This window comes from Macaca nemestrina, chromosome 19 (assembly GCF_043159975.1).
Source record: "Macaca nemestrina isolate mMacNem1 chromosome 19, mMacNem.hap1, whole genome shotgun sequence".
Lineage (NCBI taxonomy): Eukaryota > Metazoa > Chordata > Mammalia > Primates > Cercopithecidae > Macaca > Macaca nemestrina.
In genome coordinates this window covers 81,039,406-81,056,037 of record NC_092143.1, presented here as the reverse complement: position 1 = coordinate 81,056,037, position 16,632 = coordinate 81,039,406, and the positions used below count along the sequence as shown (strand labels likewise).

The following is a 16,632-nucleotide window of genomic DNA, read 5'->3' as shown; positions in this document are numbered from 1 at the left end:
CTGCTTCCAAGCACTTCTCCCGAGCCCCTGGCAGGATGGTTCTGTCTAGCACATGTATTTTTAAATTAAATGGAGTTAAATTTTATTTTCATAGGAGTAGCTCTTAACGTTCTGTACATCTGGAAGAATCAGGATGTATCTATAGATACATGCACTGGTAGGCCGGGCGTGGTGGCTTACACCTGTAATCCCAGCACTTTGGGAAGCTGAGGCAGGAGGTTCACTTGAGACCAGAAGTTTGAGACCAGCCTGGGCCACGTAGCAAGACCCCTATCTGTACAAAAAATTTAAAAATTAGCTGGTTGTGGTGGTGCATGCCTGTAGTTCCAGCTACTCAGAGGGCTGACCTGGGAGTTCAAGGTAACAGAGGCTATGATTGCGCCACTGCACTCTAGCCTGGGAAACAGAGCAAGACCCTGTCTCCAAAAAAACCTCCAAAACAACACACTGATGAAAGTGTAGTCACAGAAGTTATATATCCAACAAAACCAGCTTGTGCCTACAGGCATGTTTTATAGGCTTTAAAGCACAGCTGCCTCTTACTCCGTGAGTACATATTTCTTTTTTTTTTTTTTTGAGACAGGGTTTCGCTCCCTCACCCAGGCTGGAGTGCAGTGGCTGATCTCGGCTCACTGCACCCTCTGCTTCCTGGACTCAAGTGATTCTCCAAACCCAACCTCCCGAGTAGCTGGAAGTACAGGCATACACAGTCATGCCTGGCTAACTTTTGTATGTTTGGTAGAGATGGGGCTTCGCCACGTTGCCCAGGCTGGTCTTGAAGTCCTGACCTCAAAGCGATCGGCACACCTCAGCCTTGCAAAGTGCTGGGATTACAGGCATGAGCCACCATGCCCAGCTCATGAGTACGTATTTCAGTGTACACAAATGACTTCTCTCATCATTTGAGTTGTCAAGTTTCTCCTAAGACAGCATACTCTTAGCACTGCTCAGCCAGGGCAGGGGTTTCCAAACTGCTGGAAGTCACAGGCTATACTCATTTTCATCCTAAAATCTGTTTATTGAAAGAATATACAGAGATGCCCTATTTCAAAATCTTTGAGATATTTTTATTGTAGTAAAATGTATGTAAATATGGTTTTCCATTCTAATTACTCTTTAGCATACCATTCAATGACATTAATTATAGTCACAATGTTGTACAGTCATCAGCACTATGTATCTCCAAAATGTTTGTTCCTACAAACAAGAGCTCTACCTATTAAGAATTCCCTGTTCCCTGCTTCCCATGGAATCACAGAATATTTGAAATTAAAAAGATATATATTAGGCCAGGTGTGGTGGCTCACACCTGTAATCCCAGCACTTTGGGAGGCTGAGGTGGGTGGATCACTTGAGGTCAGGAGTTTGAGACCAGCCTGACCCACATGGAGAAACCCCATCTCTATTAAAAATACAAAAATAAATTAGCTGTATGCCTGTCATCCCAGCTATTTCGGAGGCTGAGGCAGGAGAATTGCTTGAACCTGGGAGGTGGAGGTTGCAGTGAGCTGAGATTGCACCACTGCATTCTAGCCTGGCAACAGAACGAGGCTCCATCTTAAAAAAACATATATATGTGTGTGTGTGTGTTTTAAACCTAAGATACGGTAAATATAGGACAAAAGGCAATAAAATGCAGAAATCATAGTAATTATGGATAACTTGTCAGAAATAATCATAAGACAATATTAAGTAGGGGTTGTCCTAAGCTTTTTTCCCCCTTATCTGGAGCAAAATAAAACAGTAGAAAGCATTTTGCCTTTAGGTGGCAACATTCAGACCCCTTTATGCTCTGTTATATACTCTGTTCTTTTGTTTCTTGAGACGGCCAGGCTCAGTTGCCCAGGCTGGAGTGCAGTGGCATGATCTTGGCTCACTGCAACCTCCACCTCCCAGGTTCAAGCAATTCTTGTGCTTTAGCCTTTCCAGTAGCTGGGATTACAAACATGTGCCACCACGCCTGGCTAATTTTTTTTTTTTTTTTGTATTTTTAGTAGTGATGGGGTTTCCCTATGTTGGCCAGGCTGGTCTCCAACTCCTGGTCTCAAATGATCTACCCACTTTGGCCTCCTAAAGTGCTGGGATTACAGGCATGAGCCTCTGCACCCAGCCTATACTCTGTTCTTGATTTCATTTGGGAAAACCTATGTTGGCAAGAATGAGAAGGAATTCATTCAGGGCGGCCAGAAGAGGAAGGTGCTGGATTCAGAGCAAGCTTTTCACTGGAGAACTATGGAAGAAATCCCTGCCTTCACTCAATCACCAGACAAGCTTGGGTGCAAGTCGGGGCCCCACCATGGAACGGCTCCATGGCCTGAGCAGCTCATGTCGCTTCTCCCTGCTTGGGTTTCTCATTGGTTGGACAGGGACAGTGGCACGTAGGCTGGCAAGTGCTCGCAAAGGCCTGTCGGGAAGAGTGAAGACCGAGTCACTGTCAACAAGTGAAAAATTGCTGTTTCCTGCACACAAATTAACTTCCCTTTGTGAAATGCCCCAGGGCACTTGGTTGGAAGATCCCTGCGCTTCCTACACCAGCCCTGGCATCGGGAGTACCTGCCTGTCTAGGCTGGCACCGGCGGACTTTCCTCCACCCACCCGCCCTGTGCTCATCTCTGCCCTCAGGTGTGGGGAGACTGGGTGAGGCGTTTACGAGTGGGTGCTTCTCTCCCAGGGGAAATGGACTGCCCAGCTTCCTAGTTCCTGGGGGGAAATCGTCATTGTCCTCCTTCATCTCTTCCCGGAGTCATTAACCCTGGTGCCAGGAAGTGCCCTGTGTGTTAGGATTTCACTGTCTGGATTTTACCGCTCCGAGAAAATCACTCTTGGAGTGTACCTCCAGGGTGAGCCTGCCTGTGAGGGACTTGGAAATAGTACAGGACTCCTCATAGCCCAGTGGGGTTGAGGGGGCGTATGTACAATTGATTCAGCTTTCCCAGAGGGCAATCTGGAAAATATCAAAACCTAAAATATGCACACCCTTTGATTCAGAAATCCCACTTGTGCTAATCTATCTTGAAAAAAATCAGTATGACTATATAAACCTCCACAGAAAAGATGTTTATGAAGCATTGTTTATTAAAAAAATGAAAAATGTTCATCTTCAGGGGAATGGTGACATAAATTGCAGTCGTTGCACTGGATGGAATAGAGTGCAGCTGTTAAGAGTAAGGTACTGATGGCAAAAGATGTATATGAGACGTTTTTATATTGAAAGAGCAAGCAAAAGAATAAGCTATAAAACCATTTTTAAAAAGTACTGTGCGAGACAGGTTGATCACCTGAGATCAGGAGTTTGAGACCAGCCTGACCAATACAGTGAAACCCTGTCTACTAAAAATACAAAAATTAGCTGGGTGTGGTGGTGTGCACCTGCAATCCCAGCTACTTGGGAGGCTGAGACAAGAGAATTGCTTGAACCCGGGAGGCAGAGGTTGCAGTGAGCCGAGATCGCGCCTTTGCACTCCAGGCTGAGTGACAGAGCGAGACTCCGTCTCAAAAAAAAAAAAAAAAAAAAAAAAAAGCACTCTATACACGTGTGTAAGACTTGAAGTTGTTAGATGAGTAAATTAGAAATAGGGTGGGATTAGACAAGATGTCACTGCCACTTCACTTTCTTGTCCCCTACGGCCTCCTCTAGGACAATTCATCCTTCCTTGATTTTCCTGGCCAAAGTAACATGCAAGCCATCCCATTTTTTTCTTTTCTCCTTCCCGTCTTTCCTTTTCTCCTTCCCTTCTTTCCTTTTCCTCCCTTCCCTCCTCCATCCCTGCCCTTCCTCCCTCTTTCTTTCTTTCACTTTGTTTTTTAGAGTAACGGTTTTAGGTTCACAGCAAAATTGAGCAGAAGGTGCAGAGAGACGGAGTTCCCATACACCTCCTATCCCCACACACGTTCAGCCTCCCCATCCATCAGCATCGCCTACAGAATGGTGCATTTGTTAAAATGAGACACATTATTAACACCCAGAGTTCATAGTTTTCATTAGGCTTCACTGTTGGTGTTGTAATGCATCCACTATTACAGGATCATATAGAATAGTTTCACTGCCCTAAAAAACCCGCCATGCTCCGCCTATTCTTCCCTCCCCCGAGCCCCTGGCAACCACTGAGCTTTTTTTTGTTTGTTTGTTTTTGTTTTTGTCTTTTTTGAGACGGAGTCTAGCACTGTCGCCCAGGCTGGAGTGCAGTGGCACGATCTCCACTCACTGCAAGCTCTGCCTCCTGGGTTTAAGCAATTCTCCTTCCTCAGCCTCCTGAGTAGCTTGGATTACAGGCATGCACCACCACGCCTGGCTAATTTTGCATTTTTAGTAGAGACAGGATTTCTCCATGTTGGTCAGGCTGGTCTTTAACTCCCAGCCTCAGGTGATCTGCCCACCTTAGCCTCCCAAAATGCTAGGATTACAGGTGTGAGCCACCGCACCCAGCCAAAAGAGCATTTCTAACTAAAATATTTGTAATTCAGAATTAGTTTACCCCCAAAATCAGTATTGTATATAGTATTTAGATTCTTAGATTAGCCAACAAAATTCTGCCTCAAACATTTCTCCCATAAATTAAAATACTAGTAATTTAATGAACCAAATCAAAACTGAGACTCTAATCCTACCTTCTTGAGTGCTGGTGTTTGCGGGAAAGCACTCATTCATTCAGTAACTGTATAGAGTGCTCACTCAGCCTGGCTCTGCTGATGTCTTTTTCTTCAATAGAAGCCTTTGCCCCCCACCACCCCCGGAAAAAATACCATCTGTTTGTGGCCAGGTGAGGGTGAGGTTTGGAGGGTAAGGAATGGAAGGGTTGCTGGAGCCTGTCTGCAGATCCTGCGTGGATTAGGAGCATCTGGAGTAACCGCCTTTTGTCCCAGCGGTGGGTGGCAGCTGCAGGGTTCAGGTGGTATCTGTGGAGGGCCTGCTGCCCAGTCCCAGGCCAGGAGTGCCTCATGGCTCAGCTTCAGTGCTTGGCATGGCCGACAGTGAATGATCTGGGCCTCCTGAGGGCAGGCAGGCTGCTCTAGTGTGGAGCCACGTGTTTTGCAGAAAGTGCTTTAAGGTGTAAAATGAGAATTTCCATGGAAGAAAAGGGGCACTTGGACCTGGATCCTGGCTGAGAGATTTCCTGGGTGAGCGGAGAGTTTGAAAGTGGTGACACAGAACTGGGTCCATTGAATGAAGTAATGTGATGGAAGCTGTTTCCCCCCACCCTGACTTTGGGACTGGCTTTGTTTTGTCATGGAGCACACCTGGTTTGGCAACGTCCTACTCAAGCAGTGAGGCCTGACAGGACATGACCGAAGTTTGGCTGTGTTTGGGGGTGTGGCACAAGGACAAACTGCTCTGATCCCCAGCAGTGAGTCAGGGACAGGAGCAGAATCCCGGTCACGTCCTGCCCTGAGCCAGGCTTGCCGGCCCTGGCAGCCTCGCCTGCTGTTACATAAACAGCAGGCCATGAATTCCAGGCATCAGCACCCCGCTGCGTCCAGAGGGCTCACTCCTGCAGCTTCCCTTTCCAAAGCAGCATTATTTAAAAGTTGCTTTCTCCAAGAAAATGGTATTTCCATATTTGTGATCAGAGCAGTTAAGCGATTACTGAGGCATTGTTTCCCTCCAAACATGGAGTGTTCTCAGTTTGGGGTCATTTTGTTTTTCTTTTTGATTGAATGATAGTGATTTTTTTTTTTTTTTAATTTAAGAAACAGGGGCCTTGCTCTGTCCCCCAGGCTGGAATGGGTAGCACAATCATGGCTCACAGCAGCCTTGAACCCCTGGGCTCAACCAATCCTCCCACCTCAGCCTCTTGAGTAGCTGCAGCTACAGGCCTGTGCCATCATGCCTGGCTACTTTTAATTTGTTTTTGTAGAGATGGAGTCTCACCATCTGCCCAGGCTGGTCTGGAACTCATGGCCTCAGGTGATCCTTGTTCCCTAGCCTCCCAGAGTGCTAGCATTACAGGCATGATCCACTGTGCCCGGCCCATCCTTAGTTTTCAACATAGCTATCAGAAAAGCAGTCAGCATGAACCAGTCGAAAGCTGATCCCTACTCTGAGAAAGAAAGGCTCACATTGGAAGTCTGCACTCCTTAGTTAGAACCAAGACTCGCTTTTTCTGGTGACAGGAAATTCTCTTTATTGCAGATCTCTCAAAGGCCTTGGTTCTGACCGAAATCGGCCCCAAGCGTGACCCTGCGACCCTGAAACTGTTCCTGAGTAACATGGAGCGGCTGCTGCACGCCAAGGCACATGGGTAGGAGGCTCAGCTCGGGGAACACCCTGCAGCCAGAGGAGGAGGAACGGAACACGGGCTTGCTAAAACTGCCCTGGGATTTGAGGAGGAAGCCTGGCGTGGAAGGAGTAGGAGGGGCACATGAACACCAGACTCAGGGAAGCCCTGTGAGGGGCCCACCTGCAGTAGATGCTCCTATAGCCAGGTCTCTGGAGATGGCTGGGCACCTGTGTCCCTACTGATCGGAATCCATGGAACTGACCTCATGCTGCTCAACCAGTGAATGGTGCGAGTACTTAGAGTCCTTCCCAAGTGGGCCTGGTGTCAGACAGGTTTATCAAAGCCCAGGGAATCCTCTGTCTCTTGCCTTCCCAGCAGGGCTGTGCTGTGACCCCTAGCCACGTGAGGCCGCTGACACTTCATGTCACGTTCAGTAGAGGAGGAGTCACTTCCCTGGTTGCTGCATCTCAGGTGCTCAGTAGCTCGGTCAGCTGGGAGCTGTCACTGCACAGAGCATTTGCGTCTGGCAGAGGCCTGTTGGTCGGTGGCTCCGGGCCCTACATTCGGCCTCCAGAGCTTTGGCGGAAGTGCTGTGCTTCATTTTTCACTGGGGAACATGCCCAGCCAGGGTACCTGGCTGAAGTCAGCTTGCATACCACAGAAAAGGCTCCACTCCCGCCTGCACTGTCCTCCCCTCCCTCTCTCCAGGGTCCGAGTGATTGGAAGCTCCACACTGGCACTCTGCCACCTGGCCTCGGGAGCCGCGGATGCCTATTACCAGTTCGGTCTGCACTGCTGGGACCTGGCGGCTGCCACAGTCATCATCAGGGAAGCAGGCGGCATCGTGATAGACACTTCGGGTGAGCTCTCCTGTCCCTGAAATGCAGCGACAGAAACGACTGAGAGACACTGTGGGTGGGGTACTTCCTGAGGTCCCCACCAACTGAATTTCCCACTTTCCCCAGAGTTTCTGTTTTTTTTGAGACGGAGTCTTGCTGTCACCCAGGATGGAGTGCAGTGGTACGATCTCAGCTCACTGCAGCCATCCACCTCACGGGTTCAAGCAATTCTCCTGCCTCAGCCTCCCGAGTAGCTGCAATTACAGGTGTGTGCCACCATGCCTGGCTAATTTTTTTTTTTTTTTTTTTTGAGACGGAGTCTTTGCTCTGTCTCCCAGGCTGGAGTGCAGTGGTGCGATCTCGGCTCACTGCAAGCCCCACCTCCTGGGTTCACGCCATTCTCCTGCCTCAGCCTCCTGAGTAGCTGGGACTACAGGCGCCCGCTACCACGACCGGCTAATTTTTTGTATTTTTAGTAGAGACGGGGTTTCACTGTGTTAGCCAGGATGGTCTCAATCTCCTGACCTTGTGATCCGCCCGTCTCGGCCTCCCAAAGTGCTAGGATTACAGGCGTGAGCCACCGCGCCTGGCCTGCCTGGCTAATTTTTGTATTTTTAGTACAGCAGGGTTTCATCATGTTGGCCAGGCTGGTCTCAAACTCCTGATTTTGTGGTCTTGACCTCCCAAAGTGCTGGGATTACAGGCATGAGCCACCATGCCCGGCCACAGTTTCTGTTGTTGAGAGCATGTGAGGGTGCCATGATGGCAGTGGCCTGCACCAGCTTGGCCTCCTTCCTGCCATCCCTTGCCACCATAGGATCAGGATTTCTTCACCAGATGGCAGCAGCACTGCCACTTCTCATTTACACGCCACTGACAGCTTTCTTTTTTTTTTGAGACAGAGTCTCGCTCTGTTGCCCTGGCTTGAGTGCAGTGACACGATCTCGGCTCACTGCAACCTTTGCCTCCCGGGTTCAAGTGATTCGCCTGCCTCAGCCTCCCAAGTAGCTGGGATCACAGGCACACGCCACCAGGCCCGGGTAATTTTTGTAGTTTTAGTACAGGTGGGGTTTCACCATGTTGGTCAGGCTGGTCTCGAACTCCTGACCTCAAGTGATCCACCCACCTTGGCCTCCCAAAATGCTGGGATTACAGGCCTGAGCCACCGCACCCGGCCCAATGACAGTTTTCTAAGGGCTCCCACAAGAATCCAATGAGCTGACCAGAGCAGGTGTTGTGCTCCCTGAATTTCTGAGGTTAGTTGCTTCTGCAAGGCCCCATAGCTTGGCGTTGGGTCAGCACCAGCACAGGGCATGCGCGTCCGGTTGGGTTTTGGAGGATGATTCTGGAAGATGGCTGTTCCCTCTGCTTCACGGTCACTTGAGGCCCAGTGACTGAGCACCTGGGGGTATATGTGAGCCCCTAACGCTGTGCTGCCTGCTACATCCACGTAGTTTCAGGCTGACCTTGCATCTAATGTTCATTCAGGAGTAACAATCAGAAGCCAGGTGAATCCAACAGATCCCATTCTCACTGAGCTTTAGCAGTAACACTGGAGCTCGCTTGTATCTATTGGGCATGGATGGTGGATCTTTTGTAATTTGAATTCTACTTGTTTCCTATTTCTGCTTTGGAAAGGCTTGACGAACATATCAGCAAGATATAAAAATGAAAATGTCTCAGCCATTGGCAGCAGGACTAGGCAGGGCCGTTCCACTTTTTTTTTTTAAGACACGTCTTACTCTGTCGCCCAGGCTGCAGGGCAATGGCGCGGTCTCGGCTCACTGCGACCTCTGCCTCCCAGGTTCAAGTGATTCTCCTGCCTCAGCCTCCCGGGTAGCTGGAACTACAGGCGTGTGCCACCACACCTAGCTCATTTTTTGTATTTTTATTAGAGACAGGGTTTCAGTGTCAGCCAGGATGCTCTTTATCTCCTGACCTCATGATCTGTCTGCCTCGGTCTCCCAAAGTGCTGGGATTACAGGTGTGAGCCACCGTGCCCGGCCTCATTCCACAATTTTTTTTTTTTGAGATGGAGTCTCGCTCTGTCACCCAGGCTGGAGTGCAGTGGCACAATCTCGGCTCACTGCAAGCTCCGCCTCCTGGGTTCATGCCATTCTCCTGCCTCAGCCTCCTGAGTAGCTGGGACTACGGGCGCCCGCCACCACACCCGGCAATTTTTTTTGTATTTTTAGTAGAGACGGGGTTTCACCTTGTTAGCCAGGATGATCTCGATCTCCTGACCTTGTGATCTGCCCGTCTTGGCCTCCCAAAGTGCTGGGATTACAGGTGTGAGCCACCGTGCCTGGCCTTTTTTTTTTTTTTGACACAGAGTTTCACTCTTGTCGCCCAGGCTGGAGTGCAATGGTATAATCTCAGCTCACTGCAACCTCCGCCTTCCGGGTTCAAGTGATTCTCCTGCCTCAGCCTCCTGAATAGCTGAGACTACAGGTGTGCATCACCACACCCAGCTAATTTTGTATTTTTAGTAGAGATGGGGTTTCGCCATGTTGGTCAGGCTGGTCTCGAACTCCTGACCTCAAGTGATCCACCTGCCTTGGCCTCCCAAACTCCTGGGATTACAGGTGTGAACCACCATGCCCAGCCTCCATTCCACATTTTAAAGCCCCCATCACTCTGATTTTACCACTAGAGCACCTGAAGGCTCATGTATGTGCAAGCTGGAGATACACTGTATGTATCTCCAGCCCATGCAGCCAGACCTGTTTCATATCCCTCAGGAAGATGCAGGGCTTTATCTTTACCTCAGCTTCTTAGGGTGTGGGTCCCACAGCAGCGGTGCAACCCCAGGAGCTTGTGGGCAGGTAGCCTCAGCCCCACCCAGACCTGCTGAGGCAGAGCCTTGGTTTCACAAGCCCCTGGCTGACCCCTGTGCATAGTCAAGTTTGAGAAGGGCAGCTCCCCTGTTCGGGTCTAGCCCATCACTTGCATTTCTTAGGACTTTTATGGTCTCCATCTCTAAGGCAGTGGCAGCTTCCGAGCTGCCCTCTGTTCTGTGTAGTCCTGGACTGTATTCACACCGGGGTGGGGTGGGAGGGGCTCCATCCCTCTGTTCTTTGCTGGATTCACTCCTAGACCACCTGTTTAATACGAGTGTTGGGGCTTGGGCACGGTTCCGTGTGCCATTTCCTGTGCTGTGTGCATGTGGGGTAAGTTATCATACAACGTTGTTCAACCCTCTCTGGTAACCCGGATGCCTGGCTCTGTCTCTGTCCCCAGGTGGACCCCTCGACCTCATGGCTTGCAGAGTGGTTGCTGCCAGCACCCGGGAGATGGCGATGCTCATAGCTCAGGCCTTACAGACGATTAACTATGGGCGGGATGATGAGAAGTGACCGTGGCTGAGGCAAAGCTGCTCTCCAGGCCTCCCTGGGCTGCTGTGGGCTCCTGGGGAGGTGGCCCTCCTGGCCCACGCTCCATGACAGTGGCTCACTCTCTGCTCCTGGCTACCCTAGAGGGAGCTGTCACGCTACAGTGAGTGGCTGGCCTTTTAAATCCACGTCTCTCTCACCAGGATTTGGTGTTTAGCTGTTTCTCTCTTTAATCTCACGTAGCCTTTTTCAGGTTAGTACGTGTTCCTCTGTCAGGGCCAAAACCCAGATCTCCTGTGAAATACGTATTGATAATCCAATCTTGATTTTTTTCCCCCCAGAATATAAATCTCAGGTAATAAGGCTTTAGAACTGCTGATAAAGCGGATCGTTCTCAGGCCCTCCCCCCAGGGTACTTCAGAATGCAATAAATCAAAATAATGGCGCTATGTGTATCTGTTTCCTATATAAGTGTGTCGCCTGATTCCCAAACAACTCTGGCTCTCATCCACTGCTGTGGATCTGTGCTCTCAGGAAGCTTTGCGAATGAAACCCAAAGTCCAGTGTGTGCCGACTGCTGCCTCTGATGAACACCCTGAAGGTGACCCCAGTAATATCATGTGAGTGTTCAGAACCCAAGACGTGGGACAGACAGAAGGAAACTAATCTCTGAAAGCTGCTGTTTCTGTGATCAGCTTTTTTTATTTTTGTTTGAGTCGGGGTCTTGCTCTATCTCCCAGCCTGGAGTGCAGTGGTGTGATTACAGCTCACTGTAGTCTTGACCTTAGGACTCAAGCGATCCCCCTGCCTTAGCCTTCTGAGTTGGGACCACAGGCATGCACTACCATGCCAGGCTAAGTTTTAAAAAGTTTTCAGTAGAGATGGGGTCTCACTGTGTTGCCCAGGCTGGTCTCAAGCTCCTGGGCTCAAGTGATCCTCTCACCTCAGCCTTCCAAAGTGCTGGGATTGAATCACCACACCTGGCCCACCTGTGATCAAAGAGGGTCTTACTTGTTTCTCTTTAGGAGGCAGAATTGTATGTCAGAGTAATTCTAATGAGGCTATTAACTGGCTGGCCAGGTATCTTTCCTGAGATTTAAGAATTGAGAAAGTCTTGGCCAGGTGCAGTGGCTCACATCCGTAATTCCAGCACTTCGGGGGGCTGAGGTGGGTGGATCACTTGAGGCCAAGAGTTTGAGACCAGCCTGGACAACATAATGAAACCCTATACAAAAATTAGCTGGGTGTGGTGGTGCATGCCTGTAATTCCAGCTACTTGGGAGGCTGAGGCCTGAGAATCATTTGAACCCAGGAGGCAGAGGTTGCAGTGAGCTGAGATCGCACCACTGTACTCCAGCCTGGGTGACAGGAGAGACTGTCAAAAAAAAAAAAAAAAAAAAAAATTAACTGAATTAAAAAAATAACACATTCCCAGAGGTTCACTGTAGGGTGAGCACTGTGTCCTGCCATGTTTGGAATTGTTCTGTCTTTGAAGAGGTGGAGTCTCTCCCCGGGCTGGCCTGGTGCCCTGGTCTTTCCAGCAACAGAGTTAGTTATAGTCATCTTTGAGACTGGCTTTTCTTTCATCTCTGGAGAGAGCTTGATTTGTCATCTTATTGCTTTGTCTGAACTAATTTTGTTTAGTAGGGCTTTTCAATGAATAGTGTGGATTTTTAAATGAGTTTAAAATATGCTCATGTTTCTCTAAATTGCTGATTATTCCTTTAGGCCTTCATTAGCCCATCTTAATTTTCTCAGAATATACTCAAAACAGATCTCAGTATCTATAAAGATGTGGAAGAAATTTCTTACATTCTCATGGATTTTGAGATGTCGTGCTTATTAGTCATGTAATGTCTTTTAGTTCTTAAGTGTTCTGTGGAAGTTTTCTTCAACAAAATAACTCTCCTAGCACTTTGGGAGGCTGAGGCAGGATTGAGGCCAGACCAGCCTGGGCAGCAAGCAAGACCCCATCTCTATAAAAAAACCCAAAACTAGGTGGGTGTGGTGCCCAGGAAGGTTGAAGTGGGAGGCTCCTTTGAGCCCAGGAGTTTGAGGTTACAGTGAGCTATGACTGCACCCCTGCATTTCCAGCCTAAGCCACAGAATGAGATCCTGTCTCTACAATAAAAGTTTTTAATTAGCCAAGTGTGGTGGTGTGCGCCTGTAGTTGCAGTTGCTTGGGAGGCTCAGGCAGGAGGATGGCTGGAACCCAGGAGGTTGAGGCTGCAGTGAGCCATTATTGTGCCACTGCACTCCAGCCTGGGTGACAGAGCAAGACCCTGTCTCAACAAACAAAGAAAAAAACAGAAAGAGAGAACTGCCCTGCCGGAAAGGCCCTCCTGGCCCTTGTGTCAGGACAGCAGGAGGCCCTGGGGGAGCTTGAGCTGATGACTCCTGCTTCTGCTTCTGCTCTGTCCGGAGTCTCAGGCTGCCTTTAGCAGCAAGTTTTCCACACAAGCATCATCCCCGCGGCTTCAGGAGAAGCAGAGTGAACCTTGGAGAACAGGAAGGCACCCAAGGTGGGGACCTGTGGGCTCGCCTCATTCATCCCTGGACGAACTTCCCAGAAACAAGATGGGCTGCTCACCTCTGTGACCCTCAGAGTCGGCTCAACGGCTCGCCATGTCGTTTGGAGCTCTTACAAAACGATGCTCACCGATCGCTGGGGATGACGTTCATTCTGAATCCCCCTCACAGGCCTCAGGATACTTTCCCTCATTTTTTTCCCTTCATTTCAACAGTTTTCACTGAGTGTCTTGTGGACACGAGTCATCAAATGTTTTGGTGCCTTTATGATCCAGTCCCAGATAAAAAGTAACACATTTGTCCTAGTGCATCACTGTCATCACTCAGACGGACCAGGAGTCAGGACACAGATTCACGTTCAGGCAGCTGTGTGGCCTTGAGAGGGCCCTGTCACCTCTCTGTTGGTGTTGGGTGAAGTCTGTACTGGGGGCCTGGCTGCCTCCCTCACAGGGTTGGGAGGATGTCCCAGGACAACGCCTGGAGAGTACCATGAAACCAGTGATGGAGGCAGTCTCAGTTGGCGTGGAGATTTATTTTGCCAAGGTTGAGGATGCTCCTGGGAGAACAACACAAGCCACGGTAGGATCTGTGGTCTGCACTTTTTTTCCAAAAACGATTTTGGGCACTTCAGTATTTAAAGAGGAAAGAAAACAGAAGAGGGTATGGTCACATCCTTGATTACAGCTCATTCATCCACATACTGAGCGTGAGGAGGGGGAAGAGGAACAGTGGGTTACATGGGGGAGATGGTATTTTTCCTCTCCTCTCATCCCTCACCAGGAAGATGAGCTGTTAATTTACAGTATCTGGGTGACAGAGGCCACCTGGGGAGACCCTGCCTTCTATCGCTAGCTGTTTTGTTGAGGAACAAAAGGCAAGCCAGTGTTCTGTGTGACTCAGCTTCCAAGCTTGCCTTTCCCCCTAGGCATAGTGAGTCCTCGGGTCTCCAGATTTTCCTTTCCATACACAGCAACTGTGGAAAGCCGGCTTGGTTTTTTGTTGTTTTTGTTTTTTACAGTTAAACATATTATTAAAGCATGAAAATACCATGATGTCTCCAATAACCAAATGTTACTGAAGAAAACTAGAAATATTTAGATTACACCCCAGCTTAGACAGACTTTGCCTGATTTATTAAGCCATTTACAATCAGTTCTATCATCCATACCCAAGACTTCAGGGCTAGAAAAATACATCCCATAGCTTTCCTAGTAGGAACCACATTCATCATTGCTTTTTTCCATGAAGGGAATGTATAAATACAGCAGCTTTTTGAAAACGTAAGCAGAGGCCCAAATCAGTGGCCTAAAACTTGAGTGATCTGGGGAGGCACCAGGCCATCTGAACCAGCGCTTTGTGTCTCCATCAGATGGTGGGACGTGCGGGGGCTATGCACGTCAGCACAGGGGGCCACTCAGCAGCGGGGTAAACTCTCTGTGCCCCTCTGTAAAATGAAATAAACTGCACTCCTGCCAGGACGGTGTGGATCAAATGAAATAGCGTATGCATGTGACCGCATCAGACAGACAGACAAGAAGAGCAGAAAGACTGCAGAAGCCAGGACAGAGGACCCAGAGTCAAGGGCGTCTCACCCCAACTGCTTCCTGCCTCTTTCTCTGCCCTGGACTTCCCAGTTTCAGCCCCACAAATTGTGTAGTAAGAGTCAAGTGATGTCCAAATCCTGGGCTGTTCTTTACATGCTCAGGCCCTGAACCTTCACTTAACGATGCCACTTCTGGAAGGATGCTCCCCAGCCAGCCAGGCACTGCACCTGATGTTCCCCACAATACGGTTTACTACTTGGATCAGGATTAAGAGAAATGTTGAGATTTGACAGAAAAATTTTAAGTATGAGACACGAAAAAACAAAGGGAGGAAGAAATCTCAGTGACAGAGACCCCGATTTCAATCTTCCTGGATGTTCCCACTCCTTAGTGCAGGAAAATCTGAGACCTGAGATTACCCAGGATGAAAGCCATAGCATCTGAGCTAGGAAACCAGCCAGTCCGAACCACGCTGCTTAATTTTTAACAACCAATTGCTCACATTCCTATTTAAACATCAAATTGAAAGCTCAAACTCCAAGTTGGCCTACTGTTGTTTTTCATTTCACGTAAATGACAGAAAACCAAGAAGCCAGTTTAAACAGTATCTCCTGTTAGGAATATTAACATCAAAAACATTCAGAGTAAATTAATTCCTCTGAGTTTGTTTACTCACCTGAAAAACGAGGGTAAGAGAATGACTGTCAGGGCTACATGTAATAATATGGTGAAGCCACCTGAATGTGTGTGACAGGGTAACAGTGACTGCTGTAGGATTGACTATATTGTTTTCCACTAAAATTCTATAATGAGAATTAGAAAAAGTTAATCAAAATAACTTCTGATTGACCTCAAATGCTTTAAGATATAAGCAGATTGTATAATCCCTAGCATAGCTGGTAGTTCTCCTCTCCCTCCTGGTCCACAGGCCCCCAAAGGCTCTGGCCCCTTTATGATGTGGTGAATGACTATAGATCAGGTGTCTCACTTCTGGGATGAGCAGCACATTGATGGTACAAGACCATCTTGAGTTCCTTTCTCTTATCACTGGGATCTGTGGTCCCTTGTTTTGCCCTGAGAGCAGCAGACATGGGGCAGAGCTGACCTGTGTGGACACGTGGCATGAATGGAAATGAGCCTTTGTCATGTTAAACCAGAGATCTGAGGCTTATTACTGCAGCATAACACAGTCCCATCCTGACCAATCAACTTTTTATGAAGTCATATCTTCCCTGTAATGAGGCCATCGTATCTATAGTGGTGATTGTTCCATTAAGTTTATCAATATAAAGCCTACTGAATTATGAATTTATCAGTATGACTACTAAATTGTGGCCTAAAATCCATGAAATATGAAAAGACATGGGAACCAACTGAACAGTAATAAAGATACTTCAATCCAAATCAAGTAGGGGAAGATAGTGCCTTCAACCTGATTGTAGGTGCAGAATTCTTTCTATCCAAATCTCACTACAAAATGTTAAAGTAAGGTTACAAAAAACCATAATAATAAACCCAAGGATGAAGACTTTAAAATGCCATGGTCCACTGCTTTGTGAACTGAACTCTAAGCTGAAAGGCACAGTCCTGGTGTGCCCCACTGACATGGTACAAAAACTAAAGTGAAAAAGGCGGCCGACCATGCTCACCTGCGTATGCACAGAATCTCCTGCAAGAACTTAGCACTCATAGCACACATCTCAGTCTTTGCACTCCAACTGTGCTGTGGTCCCAACAGCATTTTGGCCCTCCCAAGAAGGTAAATTTGTTCTTCTTATTTGGCTAAATTAAATGATTTACCCTGGGTTAAGTAGAGAAATAAGTATTTCATATTGATAAAGTCAACTTTAGTGATAATACTTTCTAGTTATGTTTAGGAATAAATTTTATGATCGTTATGATAATCTGTGCAGGTTTACATTTAAGGTTCTTAAAACATTTAACAAAATCTTACATATTCCCCTTTTGATTTTCAATGTTTAATTGTGATTGAGAATTTTTCACAAACAGTATTTGAAAATCTGAAAGCTCAAATTACCATATGTGTAATGCTGGATTTACTAGCTTTATAAGGATTACTTCAGTACTTAGAAAAATTTTTTAAAGTTTTAAGGCTGTTTAAATTAGGCCCCTTGAAAAATTTAAGAGAGTCAGATATTAAAAAAGCCTG

General features: G+C 47.9%; 1 protein-coding gene and 1 long non-coding RNA gene across 4 annotated transcripts in view; one reads left to right on the top strand and one right to left on the bottom strand.

The window, feature by feature from the left end:
* Positions 1 to 10,838, top strand: part of LOC105478899 (inositol monophosphatase 2) — a 48,146-nt gene extending 37,308 nt beyond the window's left edge. For all 3 annotated transcript variants that reach the window (XM_011736620.2, XM_011736621.3, XM_071085691.1), the window contains exons 6-8: positions 6,131 to 6,239; positions 6,927 to 7,078; positions 10,298 to 10,838. In XM_011736620.2, the coding sequence (XP_011734922.1) occupies positions 6,131 to 6,239; positions 6,927 to 7,078; positions 10,298 to 10,413 (377 nt within the window). In that variant the 3' untranslated portion in view covers positions 10,414 to 10,838. The remainder of the gene's footprint in view (positions 1 to 6,130; positions 6,240 to 6,926; positions 7,079 to 10,297) is intronic.
* On the bottom strand, positions 6,997 to 15,132 carry LOC105478900 (uncharacterized). The gene is made up of 2 exons (XR_985583.3): positions 12,980 to 15,132; positions 6,997 to 7,094 (listed from the first exon to the last, which is right to left on the bottom strand). It is a non-coding gene; the product is annotated as an uncharacterized lncRNA (long non-coding RNA).
* Between the last annotated feature and the right edge of the window lie 1,500 nt (positions 15,133 to 16,632).